Genomic DNA, 14,182 nt, shown 5'->3' on the forward strand with positions numbered 1-14,182 from the left:
AAGGAGTGATAAGATGATGAGCCTGGTTAGTGGTATAACTTCCTTGTGATTGGCACAGTGAATTTATTTATCCTCCTTTTCGCAGATTAAAAGTTCCTCCAGACTGCACAACCGAACTGAATCACCATGCATACCTTTTCCTACAAAGCATCTTTGACAAACACGATTTGGTAAGCTGAGCCTGCAAACACTTGATAATTGATATAGTAGTGTGTGTTTTGCTGATTTTCTTTTCCTCTTCACTTTTGCAGCTGTTGGTCTACTCAGTCACTCCCTCGCCTCTGCCTTTGCCCTTTTCGCCAGTAAAATCCTTGGTCTGTCCCACCCTGGTCATATCCCCGGTACAGCCCCATCTTCATTCCCTCATTCTGCTTGAGCGTAGAGATTCTCATTCATTTGCTCTATGGTGACCATCAAAAGAAGTATGGCATCAGGTTCTTCATGTACGCTGACGACTCCCAGTTCTACCGCTTCACCACCTCTCTTGACCCTTTCCACTGCCCCTGTGTTGTCAGCCTGCTTGTCTGACATCCAAACTTGGATGAGTCACAATTTCCTTCAGCTAACATAAGGAATAGGAGGAGGAGTAGGCCCTACGGCCCCTCAAGCCTGCTCCGCCATTTAATACGATCATGGCTGATCCGATCATGGACTCGGGTCCACTTCCCTGCCCGCTCCCCATAACCCTTTATTCCCTTATCGGTAAAGAAACTGTCTATCTCTGTCTTAAATTTATTCAATGTCCCAGCTTCCACAGCTCTCTGAGGCAGCGAATTCCAGATTTACAATCCTCAGAGAAGAAATTTCTCCTCATCTCAGTTTTAAATGGGCGGCCCCTTATTCTAAGATCATGCCCCCTAGTTCTAGTCTCCCCTATCAGTGGAAACATCCTCTCTGCATCCACCTTGTCGAGCCCCCTCATAATCTTATATGTTTCGATAAGGTCACCTCTCATTCTTCTGAATTCCAATATTGAGAACATTGAAGCCATTGTCTTTGTGCCCCGCCATAAAATCTGTTCCTTCATCATTGACTCCATCCCCTCCATGGTCACTATCTCAGCCTGAAGCAGACTGTTCACACCTCAGTACCCTCAACACTGAGCTGAGCATCTAACCCCATAACCTCCCATCACAAAGACCACCTACTTCCATAACGATGCCTGCCTCAGCCCAACTGCTTCTAAAACCATCATCCATGCTTCTGTCACCTCGTGGCTACCGTGCCATCCTCCGCCCTGCACAAACCTGAGCTTATCCAAACTCTGCTACCTGGATCCAAGCCCACACCAAGTCTCATTTCACCCATCACCTCTGGCTTCCCGTTCACCACTGCCTCCATTTTAATATTTTCATCCTCATGTTCAGATTCCTCCATGGCCTCGCCCCTCCCTGTCTCGGTAACCTCCTCCAGCCCTGCAAACCTCCCATAAATCTGCGTTCCTCCAACTCTCACCTTTTACACGTTCTCCACTCCCTTTGCCCCACCATTGACGCTTATGCCTTCAGCTGGCTAGGTCCTCAATTCCCTCCCTTGAGCTCCCTGCCCCTCCCTGTCTTCGTTTAAGATCTTCATTAAAACCTACTCTTCAACCTATCTTTTAGTCATGCCTTCTAATTTCTCCTCTGGCTTGGTGTTCTTTTCCGTCTGATTATGTTCCTGTGAAGCACATTGGGATGTTTTACTACGTTGAAGGCACTTTATCAATACAAGTTGTTGTTGGTCTTAATTCTCTCAGGACCGGGATTGTGCACTGTCACCTGATGAACTAAAAGACCTATTCAAAGTGTTTCCCTACATGCCTTGGGGCCCTGATGTCAATAACACTGTTTGCACCAATGACAAGGAATGGGTCACTTATCAGGGTTATATTTGTCAATGGACGTGAGTAATTTTCCTTTGATTTTCAAACAATATTTTCTATTTATCTGCTTTTTATTTAAAATGTTGGTTCAGTAACTTTCTAAACAGCTGAATATTTGTGTTTTGAATCAGGCTGACCACATACCTTGATGTTCAGCGGTGTTTAGAATATTTAGGTTACCTGGGATACTCCATTCTGAGGGAGCAGGACTCCCAGGCAGCAGCTGTCACAGGTGAGCAGTGGATTTTTATTAATCTTTTCTGGGAGATGCCGTGCTTTTGATCTGAAATTTGAGATTGCTCCTTTAAACCAAGTATCAAAGTCCCAATGTTATTGTGGAGAGGAAAAAGAGTGACAGATCTATCGCATCTCGTGAGTTTAGCTAAGACCAGAAACTCACTATGTGGCATTTGCAAATTAGGGGGCGATTGTAAAGGTGTTGTCTGTGTGCATTTGTATCTGAATAATTGATTCAAACAGACCTGGAAGACTATTTTAAATCACTTTGCTCCCCCTGTGAGTTTATCCAGTTAGTAGATGTGCCATACAGACCAAGGAGGTCCTAAGTTCAATCTCCAGTCTCTGCTGATCTGAGCTGGGTGGCAGGATTCAGTGCCTCTGGGTTAGATGGTGGAAAAATCCTGGGAACATTTCCATCCCTACATGCTGGAAGTGCAGTTTTGGTGGGGACAGGATCTGATTCAGCTGTGATGCCCGTGCAGTTGTATAGCTTCTGATACTCACTGTAGCTGCATGTTTATTGGTAACGGCCACTTTGCCTTGGGGCATCGGCCGCCCATGAAACTATGGGCCCAAGTTTCCACACGCGCCTAGAACGGCGCAGTCCCGACCTGGACGCCTGTTTTTCGCGCCACAAAGTGCGCCTAAAGAAATCCTCGGTATTCTCCACCTACCTGCTGGTCCTCTGGCCCTCGGCGCAGTCAGCACGAGCTGTGGGGGGTCGGAGCCAGGTCCCTGCGCTGAAAACAGTGCCGGGACCTCTGCACATGCACGCTACAGTGGACACGCAAGTGCAGTAGCTCCAGGCGCCGAACTTTGTGGGAGGGGCCCGAAGCACGCAGCCCCTAGCCCTGGCTGAATGGCCTCACTGGGGCTGCGTGAATAAGGCTCCTCCCACGGCCAGCTCCTGCTTCCCCCCCCGACCAGACCCGACACCCGCTCCCCCCCCTGCCTCCAGACCAGACCCGACACCCGCTCCCCCCCCTGCCTCCAGACCAGACCCGACACCCACTCTCTTTTCTCCCCCCCCCCCCCCCCCCCCAACTGACCCGCGCTCCTGTTCCCGCTCCCCGACTGGACCCGACCCGACCCGCGCTCCTGTTCCCGCTCCCCGCCTCCCCAACTGGACCCGACCCGACCCGCGCTCCCGACCCGACCCCCCCACCACTGGACCCGACTCACGCTCCCGGACTGGATCCGACCTTACCTCCCCACCCACCCCCCCCCCCCGACCCGACCCAACCCAACGCCACCTACCTGTAAATCTGGTGCTGGGGACGGGCCCTGCCTGAAGTCTCGGGCCGGCCCGTTCAGCCTTCGGTCCCAAAAGGCCTGCTTGAAGCACTTTCACACAGGTAGGAAGATGGTTTATTTAATCTTTTCTTTGCTTATAAATGTTTATTTGTATAATATTTGTATAAATATAAATAAGGATTTATTGTAGAATTTAATGACTTCCCTCCCCCCCCACCTCGTTCTGGACGCCTAATTTGTAACCTGCGCCTGATTTTTTAATGTGTAGAACAGGTTTTTTCAATTCTACAAAAATCTTCACTTGCTCCATTCTACTTTAGTTTGGAGTACGTTTTCACTGTGGAAACTTTCAAATCAGGCGTCAGTGGCCGGACACGCCCCCTTTTGAAGAAAAAATTCTGTTCCAAAGTAGAACTGTTCTACCTGACTAGAACTGCAGAAAAAAAAATGTGGAGAATTGCGATTTCTAAGATAGTCCGTTCTCCACCAGTTGCTCCTAAAAATCAGGCGCAAATCATGTGGAAACTTGGGCCCTATATACTAGCAATTAGGTAATGGCTTTCAGACGAGTGGTTTTGGAAAGGAAATTGGTATACAAAATTTTTTTTTTAAATACCACTGTTATAAATGCATTACATAGAATGTACAGCATACAAATGGGCCATTTGGCCCAACTGGTCCATGCTGTGTTAATGCTCCCCTCGAGCCTCTGTCCACCCCTCTTCATCTCACCCCTTCAAGATATCCTTCTATTCCATTTCCCCTCATTTGCTTATCTAGCTTCCCCTTAAATGCATCGATACTATTCACCTCAACCACTCCGAGTCAGCGAGTTCCACATTCTCACCCCTCTCCAGGTAAAAGGTTTTCTCCTGAATTCCCTATTAGATTTGTTAGTGATTATCTTCTATTTATGGCCTTTAGTTTTGGTCTCCTTTGCAAGTGGAAACATCTCTAAATCTACCCTATCAAACCCTTTCATAATCTGAAAGACCTCTATCAAGTCAGCCCCTCAGTCTTCTCTTTTCTAGAGAAAGAAATCCTGGCCTGTTCAATCTTTCCTGATAGTTATTGGCTCTCAGTTCTGGTATCATCCTGGTAAATCTTCTCAAGTGTTCCTATACCCTTTTGTATAATATGGAGAGCAGAACTGTTTACAGTACGCTGGTCTAACCTGCGGCCTAAAGAATAGATGGTGGGTGGAGAAAGCACAGGAGATTCAGCAGCTGGCGACAGCCATGATGTGTGAGGATTCCTCACCGCAGTCAAGGCCACCTGCGACCCAAGCACCCCACTGCTGGCCAAGAACGGGGAGACACTCATCAAGGCTACCTACTCATCAGGACCCGCTGGAAGGAGCACTTCGAAGATCTCCTTAACCACTGCCTTTGACTCAAGTGTCCTCGACTCCATCCCACAGCATGCTACCTGCCACCATCTCACCAAAACCCCAGCCCTGCACGAGGTAGAAAAGGCCATCCACCAGCTCAAGAACAACAAGGCAACGGGAGCAAATGGAATCCCCGCTGAGGCACTGAAGTATGGTGGAGAGACACTATTGGCACAAATGCATGACCTCATCTCTCTCATCTGGAAGGAGGAGAGCATGCCGGGAGATCTCAGAGATGTAGTAATCGTGACCATCTTTAAAAAAGGGGGACAAGTCCGACTGTGGCAATTACAGAGGAATCTCCCTGCTGTCGGCCACTGGGAAAAATAGTCGCTAGAATAGTCCTCAACCTGTGGCTGAGGAGCTCCTCCTAGAATCACAGTACGGATTACGGGGTACAACGGACATGATCTTTATGGCGCGACAGCCGCAAGAAAAATGCAGGGAACAGCACCAACCCTTGTACATGGCCTTCTTTGACCTTGTCAACCGCGAGAGATTATGGAGCGTCCTCCTCTGTTTCGGCTGCCCCCAAAGGTTTGTCACCATCCTCCGCCTGCAGCATGACGCATACAAGCTGTGATCCTGACCAACAGATCCACCACAGACCCAATCCACATCCGGACCGGGGTCAAGCAGGGCTGCGTCATCGCCCAACGCTCTTCTCAATCTTCCTCGCTGCAATGTTCCACCTCACACTCGGCAAGCTCCCCACTGGAGTGGACCTAAACTACAGAACCAGTGGGAACCTGTTCAATCTTCGACGTCTCCAGGCTAGATCCAAGACCGTCCCAACCTCTGTCGTCGAACTACAGTACGTGGATGACGCTTGCGTCTGCGCATATTCAGAGACTGAACTCCAAGTCATAGTCAACATCTTCAACGAGGTGTCCGAAAGCATGGGCCTTACACTAAACATCCATAAGACAAAGGTCTTCTACCAACCTGACCCCGCCACATAGCAGTGCCACCCCAGTCATCAAGATCCATGGCGTGACCCTGGACAACGTGGACCACTTTCCATACCTCGGGAGCCTATTATCAGCAAGGGCAGACATCGACGACGAGGTTCAATACTGCCTCCAGTGCGCCAGCACCGTCTTCAGCCGCCTGAGGAAAAGTGTTCGAAGATCAGGCCCTCAAATCTGCCACCAAGCTCGTGGTCTACAGGGCTGTAGTGATCTCCGCCTTCCTGTATGGCTCAAGAGACGTGGACCATATACAGTCAACAACTCAAATCGCCTAAGAAATACCACCAATGATGTCTGTGCAAGATCCTGCAAATCCCTGGGAGGACAGATGCACCAACGTTAGCGACCTCGATCAGGCCAGCATCGAAGCACTGACCGCACTTGACTAGCTCTGTTGGGCGGGCCACATTGTTCGCATGCCTGACTCCCAAAGCAAGCGCTCTACACGGCAAGCGAGCCCCAGGTGGGCAGAGGAAATGTTTCAAGGACACCCTCCAAGCCTCCTTGATAAAGTGCAATATCCCCACCGACACCTGGGAATCCCTGGCCAAAGACCGCCCTAAGTGGAGGAAGAGCATCCGGGAGGACACTGAGCACCTCGAGTCTCGTCGCCGAGAGCATGTAGTAAACGAGCGCAGGCAGCGGAAGGAGCATGCGGCAAACCTATCCAACTGTCTGTCCCACTTGTAATTCCTGTATTGTACTGTACAGTCGCCTGACAGCTCCCTTTTAGAATTGAAGCTAGTCTTCCTCGATTTCAAGGGATTGCCAATTATGATGATGATGGTCTAACCAAGGTTCTATGCAAGTTTAACTTAAGTTCTCTGCTTTTGAATTCTATCACTCTAGAAATGAACCCCAGTGCTTTGTTTGCTTTCTTTATGGCTTTACTACCCTGCGTTGCTACTTGTAGTGATTTGTGTATCTGTACCCCCAGATCCCCTCTTCCTCTACCCCATTGGGATGCTTATTTTCCAAGATGTATGTTGGCTCCTTATTCTTCTGAATTGAAAACGTAACGCAACATTACCCTTAAAGTTTAGCTTCAGTGCAAAAGAAACTGGAATGGCATTTACTTTGTGGTGTCTGATGAGTACATCATAAACCATGCTTTATGTTCCTTCAGTGACGAGAGATAAAAAAATAGATCTGCAGAAAAAACAAACACAAAGAAATGTGTTTCAGTGCAATGTTATTGGCATGAAAAACTCTGGCAAGACTGGAATTCTGCAAGGTTTTCTGGGCCAAAACCTAATGGTGAGTACCTCGGACTTTTTGAAATGCTGCATTGCTCTGAACTGCTTTGTATTTGCATGCAGGTGTTAGAACTCGTGTTTTGTATTAAATTAAAATAAAATAGTTTTTTGTCGGTTAATACAGAGAGACTACTCAATGGAAATTGAATGTTCATCTAAAATTACTTGCGCTTTGCTGCAGCATGGTAATGTACTTGTACCATGGGTCATTTTACCAGTCAATAATTTAATGGCACACAATAGTATAAATTTTCCACAAGTCTGAAGAATTCTGTACTATTCTCGAAGGGAAAAGGTTGATCATTTCTGTCGGTGTGTTGAGAAGGGTAACTGTAAATGCATGTACTGTGAATAGGAGAGTGAGTCCGAGTATAGCTGTTTCACACAGCAGATCTACATTTTTCACTCATTACCTTAAGTTCTGCTCTTGCATCTCCTCGTAGCATGTTAAATGGAGATTGAAACTCCTCCCACCCCATGACAATTTTAATGGTAATTTGTGCATTTTGGGATGACAAAGATGTAAACCACTTTGGATGGGTGGGGGAGGTTTTGTCCTGTGAAGCCGAATATAGCACAAGTTACAAGGTTCCTGTATTCTGCCTCAATCCGAACTTCAGAAAAGCACCACGATAATACCAGTGTGACGTTTTCACTTCCCACATCAGCCATTTTATTGATCAGAGACCAATTTAGTGTAGAACTGCGAACATTTTATATATGGATGGACTTTCTAAGTCTCTGGTTTAGATTGCCAGCGTTGGAAGTGTTTTTTAAACCATGGATTTAACACCAGGTCCCAAAGTTGAAAGGATAATGTTTTAACCACTGTACTATCTGGCATTTGAGATTCGATTTATGAAGAGAGATTTTCAGAACTTAATTGTTTGTGGAGAATTGATTTGATGGCAGGGGAAGAAGGAGACATCGTTATTCAGGTCTTTAACAATTTGAAGGTGTAGATGATGCAAGAAGGTTATGTAACCAAATGTGCTCACTGAAGTAAATAACATAAATACATGCTTAACAAGCCTGAAATGAGACAGAAGTTGAAAAGACTCCTTCCACTAGCTGTTAACTATTCTGGAATAATAAGTTCATGTATTGATTTTTTTTTAAATGGAGTTAAACATTGATTTAAGAAAAGGATTGAAGCATTTAAGGGCAAATGGATAAATCTGGTCATCTGTGGCTAATGAGATACAGAATATAGTTCTTGTGCTGTCTGGGACCAAGGAAATGACACTGGAATGCAACTAGTCAAAGTTGAATTACGTAGATTGCAATGTTTGTTTGATATTCTGGAGTTGCCCTCAATTGCCGTAAAGCAGGAGCAGATTTCAATGCTTTATCTTCCTGAATGTTTCCTTCTGGAATTTCACTCCCCTCAGGAGATTAAATTGCATGGAGTGCACGCTAAAAACAATCCTTGATTCGCTGAGTAGTCTATTTTTCATATTTCTGTGCACTCCAGTGTTTAATCGACTTGTTTCATAACTGGTTTTTGTGTCCTTTTCTTTTCAGAAGTTGTAAATGTCATCATACTATGAGTTACTGTTCTGTTTCTCCCACAGAAACAAAGACAAATAAAAGAGGAACACAAATCACTTTATGCCATGAACACAACTTATGTGTATGGGCAAGAAAAATATTTGCTGGTAGGTATTTATGTGGACATTATGGAACTGTACAGCACATTACACCTTTTACATTCTGTATTTAGTCCAAAGCTATCGTCCTAACCCTTCTCTTTCTCTTCTCCCTGCCCTCCCCCAAACTCATTTTTGACAGGAAACATTTTAAGAGAATATTAAATCTATTGAATTATGAAGTTTCCTCATCAGTTTCAAAATGGTTTCATTCTTTTCTTGTTGCAAATATTGTAATGCTGGTTGTTACAAGTAATTTATACAGCACTCTTAATGTAAGCTTTTCAAAAGGGGAATGATGTCATAGTACTATTGTTCACTTACCTTTTGGACAAATGTTCCTGTAAAGGAGTAAGCTACAATTAAGTTGCCATTGTTTGGAGCAAGTTTGAACTTGCTGAGTAACTGCCGTCTTAGTATTTGTGACCTTTTTCAGAAAGTTCCCTTACTGTCGGCAAGTGACTTCATTGTATAAGTATTTACCCTTTGGCCAGGCAACGTCTAAGATGAAAATCTCATCAGCTTTTGGGTTTATGTTTTTGAGGATAGTTTCCATTGCATTTTGTAACCTTTGCAACAGTATCATTGGATTATTATTCTGAAGAGCAGATGCTGCAACAGAAAGTGCTGGCCCCTACCACTGAAATTGTCAACTTGATTCAGTGGTGGCACTTTCACCTCCGAATCGGAAGAATGTGGAAAATCGCCCCGGTATGTCCTGTCCACGAAAAGCAGGACAAATCCAATTACCGACCTATCGGCCTGCTCCCAACTATTACAATTTAGTGGAAGGAGTCGCTTACAGTGCTATTGAGCAGCACTTGCTCACCAGTAACCTGCTCACTGCTCAGTTTGGGTTCCGCCAGGGCCACTCAGCTCCAGACCTCATTCCAGCCTTGGTCCAGACATGGATAAAAGAGTTGAATTCCAGAGGTGAGGTGAGAGTGAACGCCCTTGACATCAAGGCAGCATTTGACAGAGTGGCATCAAGGAGTCCTAGTAAAACTGAAGTCAAGGGAATCAGGGAAAACTCTCCACTGGCTAGAGTCATGCGCACAGGAAGATGGTTGTGGTTGTTGGAGGCTAATCATTTCTGCTTCAAGACATCGCTGCAGGAGTTCCTCAGGGCAGTGTTATCCTAAGCCCAACCATCTTCAGCCACTTCCCTTCTTCATAAGGTCAGAAATCGGGATGTTCACTGATGATTGCAATGCTCAGTTCCATTTGCAATTCCGCAGGTAATGAAGCAGTCCATACCTGCCTGCAGAAAGACCTGGACAGCATCCAAGGCTGGCTGATAAGTATCAAGTAACATTTGCACCACACAAGTACCAGGCAATAACAATCTCCAACATGAGAGAACATAACCACATTCACTCGGCATTCAATGGATATGGCTGAGTCTCCCACCAACAACCATCTCGAGGGGAACTAGGGATGGGCAATAAATGCTGGCCTTTAACATTCATCACGGGGGCCGGTTAAGCCCCTATATAAATGTAAATCTATTTTTCTGTTTATTTTTACAAATAGCCTTGTTCAAAATTTCAAATTGATTCAGCCGTACAAGTCCACTTTTTAAAGTAGACTATTTAATTGCATTCTTTGGTTACAGGAGTACTACATGTGCATATCAGTTTAAATATTGTTCTCTGTTTTCCTGCTGGTGCTAAGTCAGCTGACTTCTGCTGGTTCATTAGCTGGGATACTGCAATTCAATCCTTGCTCTAAGGAGAAGAGACTGTTCAGTGACTTTTGCTAGACATCTGGTAAACTTATAGTTGGGCCTGGCTGTATTGCATGCCTCCTCCCCCTGATCAAATAGACCTCTGATATTCACTGCTAAGTTGCCACACGAAGAATGGTCACTCGGATTATCTACCATAAGTTAGCAGGTGACCATGAAACTGTACTCCAGCAAAGATTTGGGGGAGTGGAGGGAAGGAGGTGTACAACAGGCTTACTATGAGATGATCCATATTAACCTTTAATGTAAATTGCTTGTATTTGAGCATGTTTCTATTACAAATAACTTTATTCAGGTAACCTGATATCACTACCTGTTTCTGTAGAGTGCCTGTGACATGTCATTACGATAAATCATTGTTTGCAAAAAATAAAGTTCTGCTTTCTTTTGTTATGGTGATGGAAGTTCCAATTCAGTAGAGGAAATATTTTACATGTGGTTAAAATGGGATTTCTCTCTTCAATGTTGTAGATGTTTCGTACAAGGAAGGTACTGTCCCAGTTAGAATTTAAACAAGATATTTAAGTAAAACTGGTCATGACACAACAGTATTATGCAGGAGGTGTAGGAACTTTCCACTGAAACTTTAGTTTCAAAACTAAACTTGACATTATTGTGCAAGCTGCTGTTTTTACTTTAGAACCTAGACTGTCATGTAACACTTACAGATTTGTGAAGCTGCATGTTTTAAACTGGAGTTCTGCAATGTAGATTGGGAAATACATATATTCTGTGTACCACTGATTCTGCTTAGAATGTGTGTCTCACTTCACTGGCCCAACACACTCAAATACCCCACATACACGTTTTGTCATTGCAGACCAGATACCTAACAATTACTAAACACCAAGAGTCTAAGCTTGGTAGGGGACAATGTGCTTTCAGTTTAAATAATGCTTTTCCCTCTTGTCTGGCGTCCCCCACAGACACACACATACTCATTCCTTGAAACAGTTTTGTTCAAAACTCCTAGCCTGACTCATATTTGCGAGAACATAAAAGCAGCCTTGAGTAAGATTTACTCCCCTAAAGGACTCTCTTTACTGCCCAAATTAATGTGTAGCCATTGTTTTTTAATTTTCCAAATTAAATCCCAGGGTTCAAAAGTGGTTATTGCAGCATCACCCAGAGCCAGTGGTGTGTGTAACTAAAAGGCAGCATTGAAGGAAGTAGAGTCAAGGAAGGAGAGAAGGCCAGTCAGCCATCCAAGCTCATCCTTGTATTGTTATAGCTCATCCATACCAATTTCCATCTGTACTTCCAATGTCCCACTCTTTGACTCTGTGAATCTTGCCTGCGTTTAAGGGGAAGCTAAGGGGTAGCCAATGTAACCCCACTTTTTAAAAAAGGAGGGAAGAGAGAAAACAGGGAATTATAGACCGGTCAGCCTGACATCGGTAGTGGGTAAAATGATGGAATCAATTATTAAGGATGTCATAGCAGCGCATTTGGAAAGAGGTGACATGATAGGTCCAAGTCAGCATGGATTTGTGAAAGGGAAATCATGCTTGACAAATCTTCTGGAATTTTTTGAGGATGTTTCCAGTAGAGTTGGCAAGGGGGAACCAGTTGATGTGGTGTATTTGGACTTTCAGAAGGCGTTCGACAAGGTCCCCACACAAGAGATTAATGTGCAAAGTTAAAGCACATGGGATTGGGGGTAGTGTGCTGACGTGGATTGAGAACTGGTTGGCAGACAGGAAGCAAAGAGTAGGAGTAAATGAGTACTTTTCTGAATGGCAGGCAGTGACTAGTGGGGTACCGCAAGGTTCTGTGCTGGGGCCCCAGCTGTTTACATTGTACATTAATAATTTAGACGAGCAGATTAGAACATAAGAACATAAGAATTTAGGAACAGGAGTAGGCCATCTAGCCCCTCGAGCCTGCTCTGCCATTCAATAAGATCATGGCTGATCTGGCCGTGGACTCAGCTCCACTTACCCGCCCGCTCCCTGTAACCCTTAATTCCCTTATTGGTTAAAAATCTATCTATCTGTGACTTGAATACATTCAATGAGCTAGCCTCAACTGCTTCCTTGGGCAGAGAATTCCACAGATTCACAACCCTCTGGGAGAAGAAATTCCTTCTCAACTCGGTTTTAAATTGGCTCCGCTGTATTTTGAGGCTGTGCCCCCTAGTTCTAGTCTCCCCTACCAGTGGAAACAACCTCTCTGCCTCTATCTTGTCTATCCCTTTCATGATTTTAAATGCTTCTATAAGATCACCCCTCATCCTTCTGAACTCCAACGAGTAAAGACCCAGTCTACTCAATCTATCATCATAAGGTAACCCCCTCATCTCCGGAATCAGCCTAGTGAATCGTCTCTGTACCCCCTCCAAAGCCAGTATATCCTTCCTTAAGTAAGGTGACCAAAACTGCACGCAGTACTCCAGGTGCGGCCTTACCAATACCCTGTACAGTTGCCGCAGGACCTCCCTGCTTTTGTACTCCATCCCTCTCGCAATGAAGGCCAACATTCCATTCGCCTTCCTGATTACCTGCTGCACCTGCAAACTAACTTTTTGGGATTCATGCACAAGGACCCCCAGGTCCCTCTGCACCGCAGCATGTTGTAATTTCTCCCCATTCAAACAATATTCCCTTTTACTGTTTTTTTTTTTCCCAAGGTGGATGACCTCGCACTTTACGACATTGTACTCCATCTGCCAAACCTTAGCCCATTCGCTTAACCTATCCAAATCTCTTTGCAGCCTCTCTGTTTCCTCTACACAATCCGCTTTCCCACTAATCTTTGTGTCATCTGCAAATTTTGTTACACTACACTCTCCCCTCTTCCAGGTCATCTATGTATATTGTAAACAGTTGTGGTCCCAGCACCGATCCCTGTGGCACACCACTAACCACCGATTTCCAACCCGAAAAGGACCCATTTATCCCGACTCTGCTTTCTGTTCGCCAGCCAATTCTCTATCCATGCTAATACATTTCCTCAGTAACCTTTTGTGTGGCACCTTATCGAATGCCTTTTGGAAATCTAAATACACCACATCCATCGGTACACCTCTATCCACCATGCTTGTCATATCCTCAAAGAATTCCAGTAAATTAGTTAAACATGATTTCCCCTTCATGAATCCATGCTGCGTCTGCTTGATTGCACTATTCCTATCTAGATGTCCCGCTATTTTTTCCTTAATGACCGTTTCAAGCATTTTCCCCACTACAGATGTTAAACTAACCGGCCTATAGTTACCTGCCTTTTGTCTGCCCCCTTTTTTAAACAGAGGCGTTACATTAAATGTAGTATCTCCAAATTTGCGGATGACACTAAGTTGGGTGGCAGTGTGAGCTGCAAGGAGGACGCTATGAGGCTGCAGAGTGACTTGGATAGGTTAGGTGAGTGGGCAAATACATGGCAGATGAAGTATAATGTGGATAAATGTGAGGTTATCCACTTTGGTGGTAAAAACAGAGAGACAGACTATTACCTGAATGGTGACAGATTAGGAAAAGGGGAGATGCAACGAGACCTGGGTGTCATGGTACATCAGTCATTGAAGGTTGGCATGTAGGTACAGCAGGCGGTTAAGAAAGCAAATGGCATGTTGGCCTTCATAGCGAGGGGATTTGAGTACAGGGGTAGGGAGGTGTTGCTACAGTTGTACAGGGCCTTGGTGAGGCCACACCTGTGTACAGTTTTGGTCTCCTAACTTGAGGAAGGACATTCTTGCTATTGAAGTGCAGCGAAGATTCACCAGACTGATTCCCGGGATGGTGGGACTGACATATCAAGAAAGACTGGATCAACTGGGCTTGTATTCACTGGAGTTCAGAAGAATGAGAGGGGA

General features: G+C 45.2%; 1 protein-coding gene across 6 annotated transcripts in view; it reads left to right on the forward strand.

Moving 5' to 3' along the window:
* The window catches only part of LOC139226844 (mitochondrial Rho GTPase 1), an 89,015-nt gene that overhangs the window by 52,519 nt on the left and 22,314 nt on the right, over nt 1-14,182 (forward strand). For all 6 annotated transcript variants that reach the window (XM_070857913.1, XM_070857912.1, XM_070857914.1 and 3 more), the window contains 5 exons: nt 86-170; nt 1,739-1,884; nt 1,996-2,096; nt 6,846-6,976; nt 8,550-8,633. In XM_070857913.1, coding sequence (XP_070714014.1) covers nt 86-170; nt 1,739-1,884; nt 1,996-2,096; nt 6,846-6,976; nt 8,550-8,633 — 547 coding nt within the window. The remainder of the gene's footprint in view (nt 1-85; nt 171-1,738; nt 1,885-1,995; nt 2,097-6,845; nt 6,977-8,549; nt 8,634-14,182) is intronic.

This window comes from Pristiophorus japonicus, chromosome 16 (assembly GCF_044704955.1).
Source record: "Pristiophorus japonicus isolate sPriJap1 chromosome 16, sPriJap1.hap1, whole genome shotgun sequence".
NCBI classification, from domain to species: domain Eukaryota; kingdom Metazoa; phylum Chordata; class Chondrichthyes; family Pristiophoridae; genus Pristiophorus; species Pristiophorus japonicus.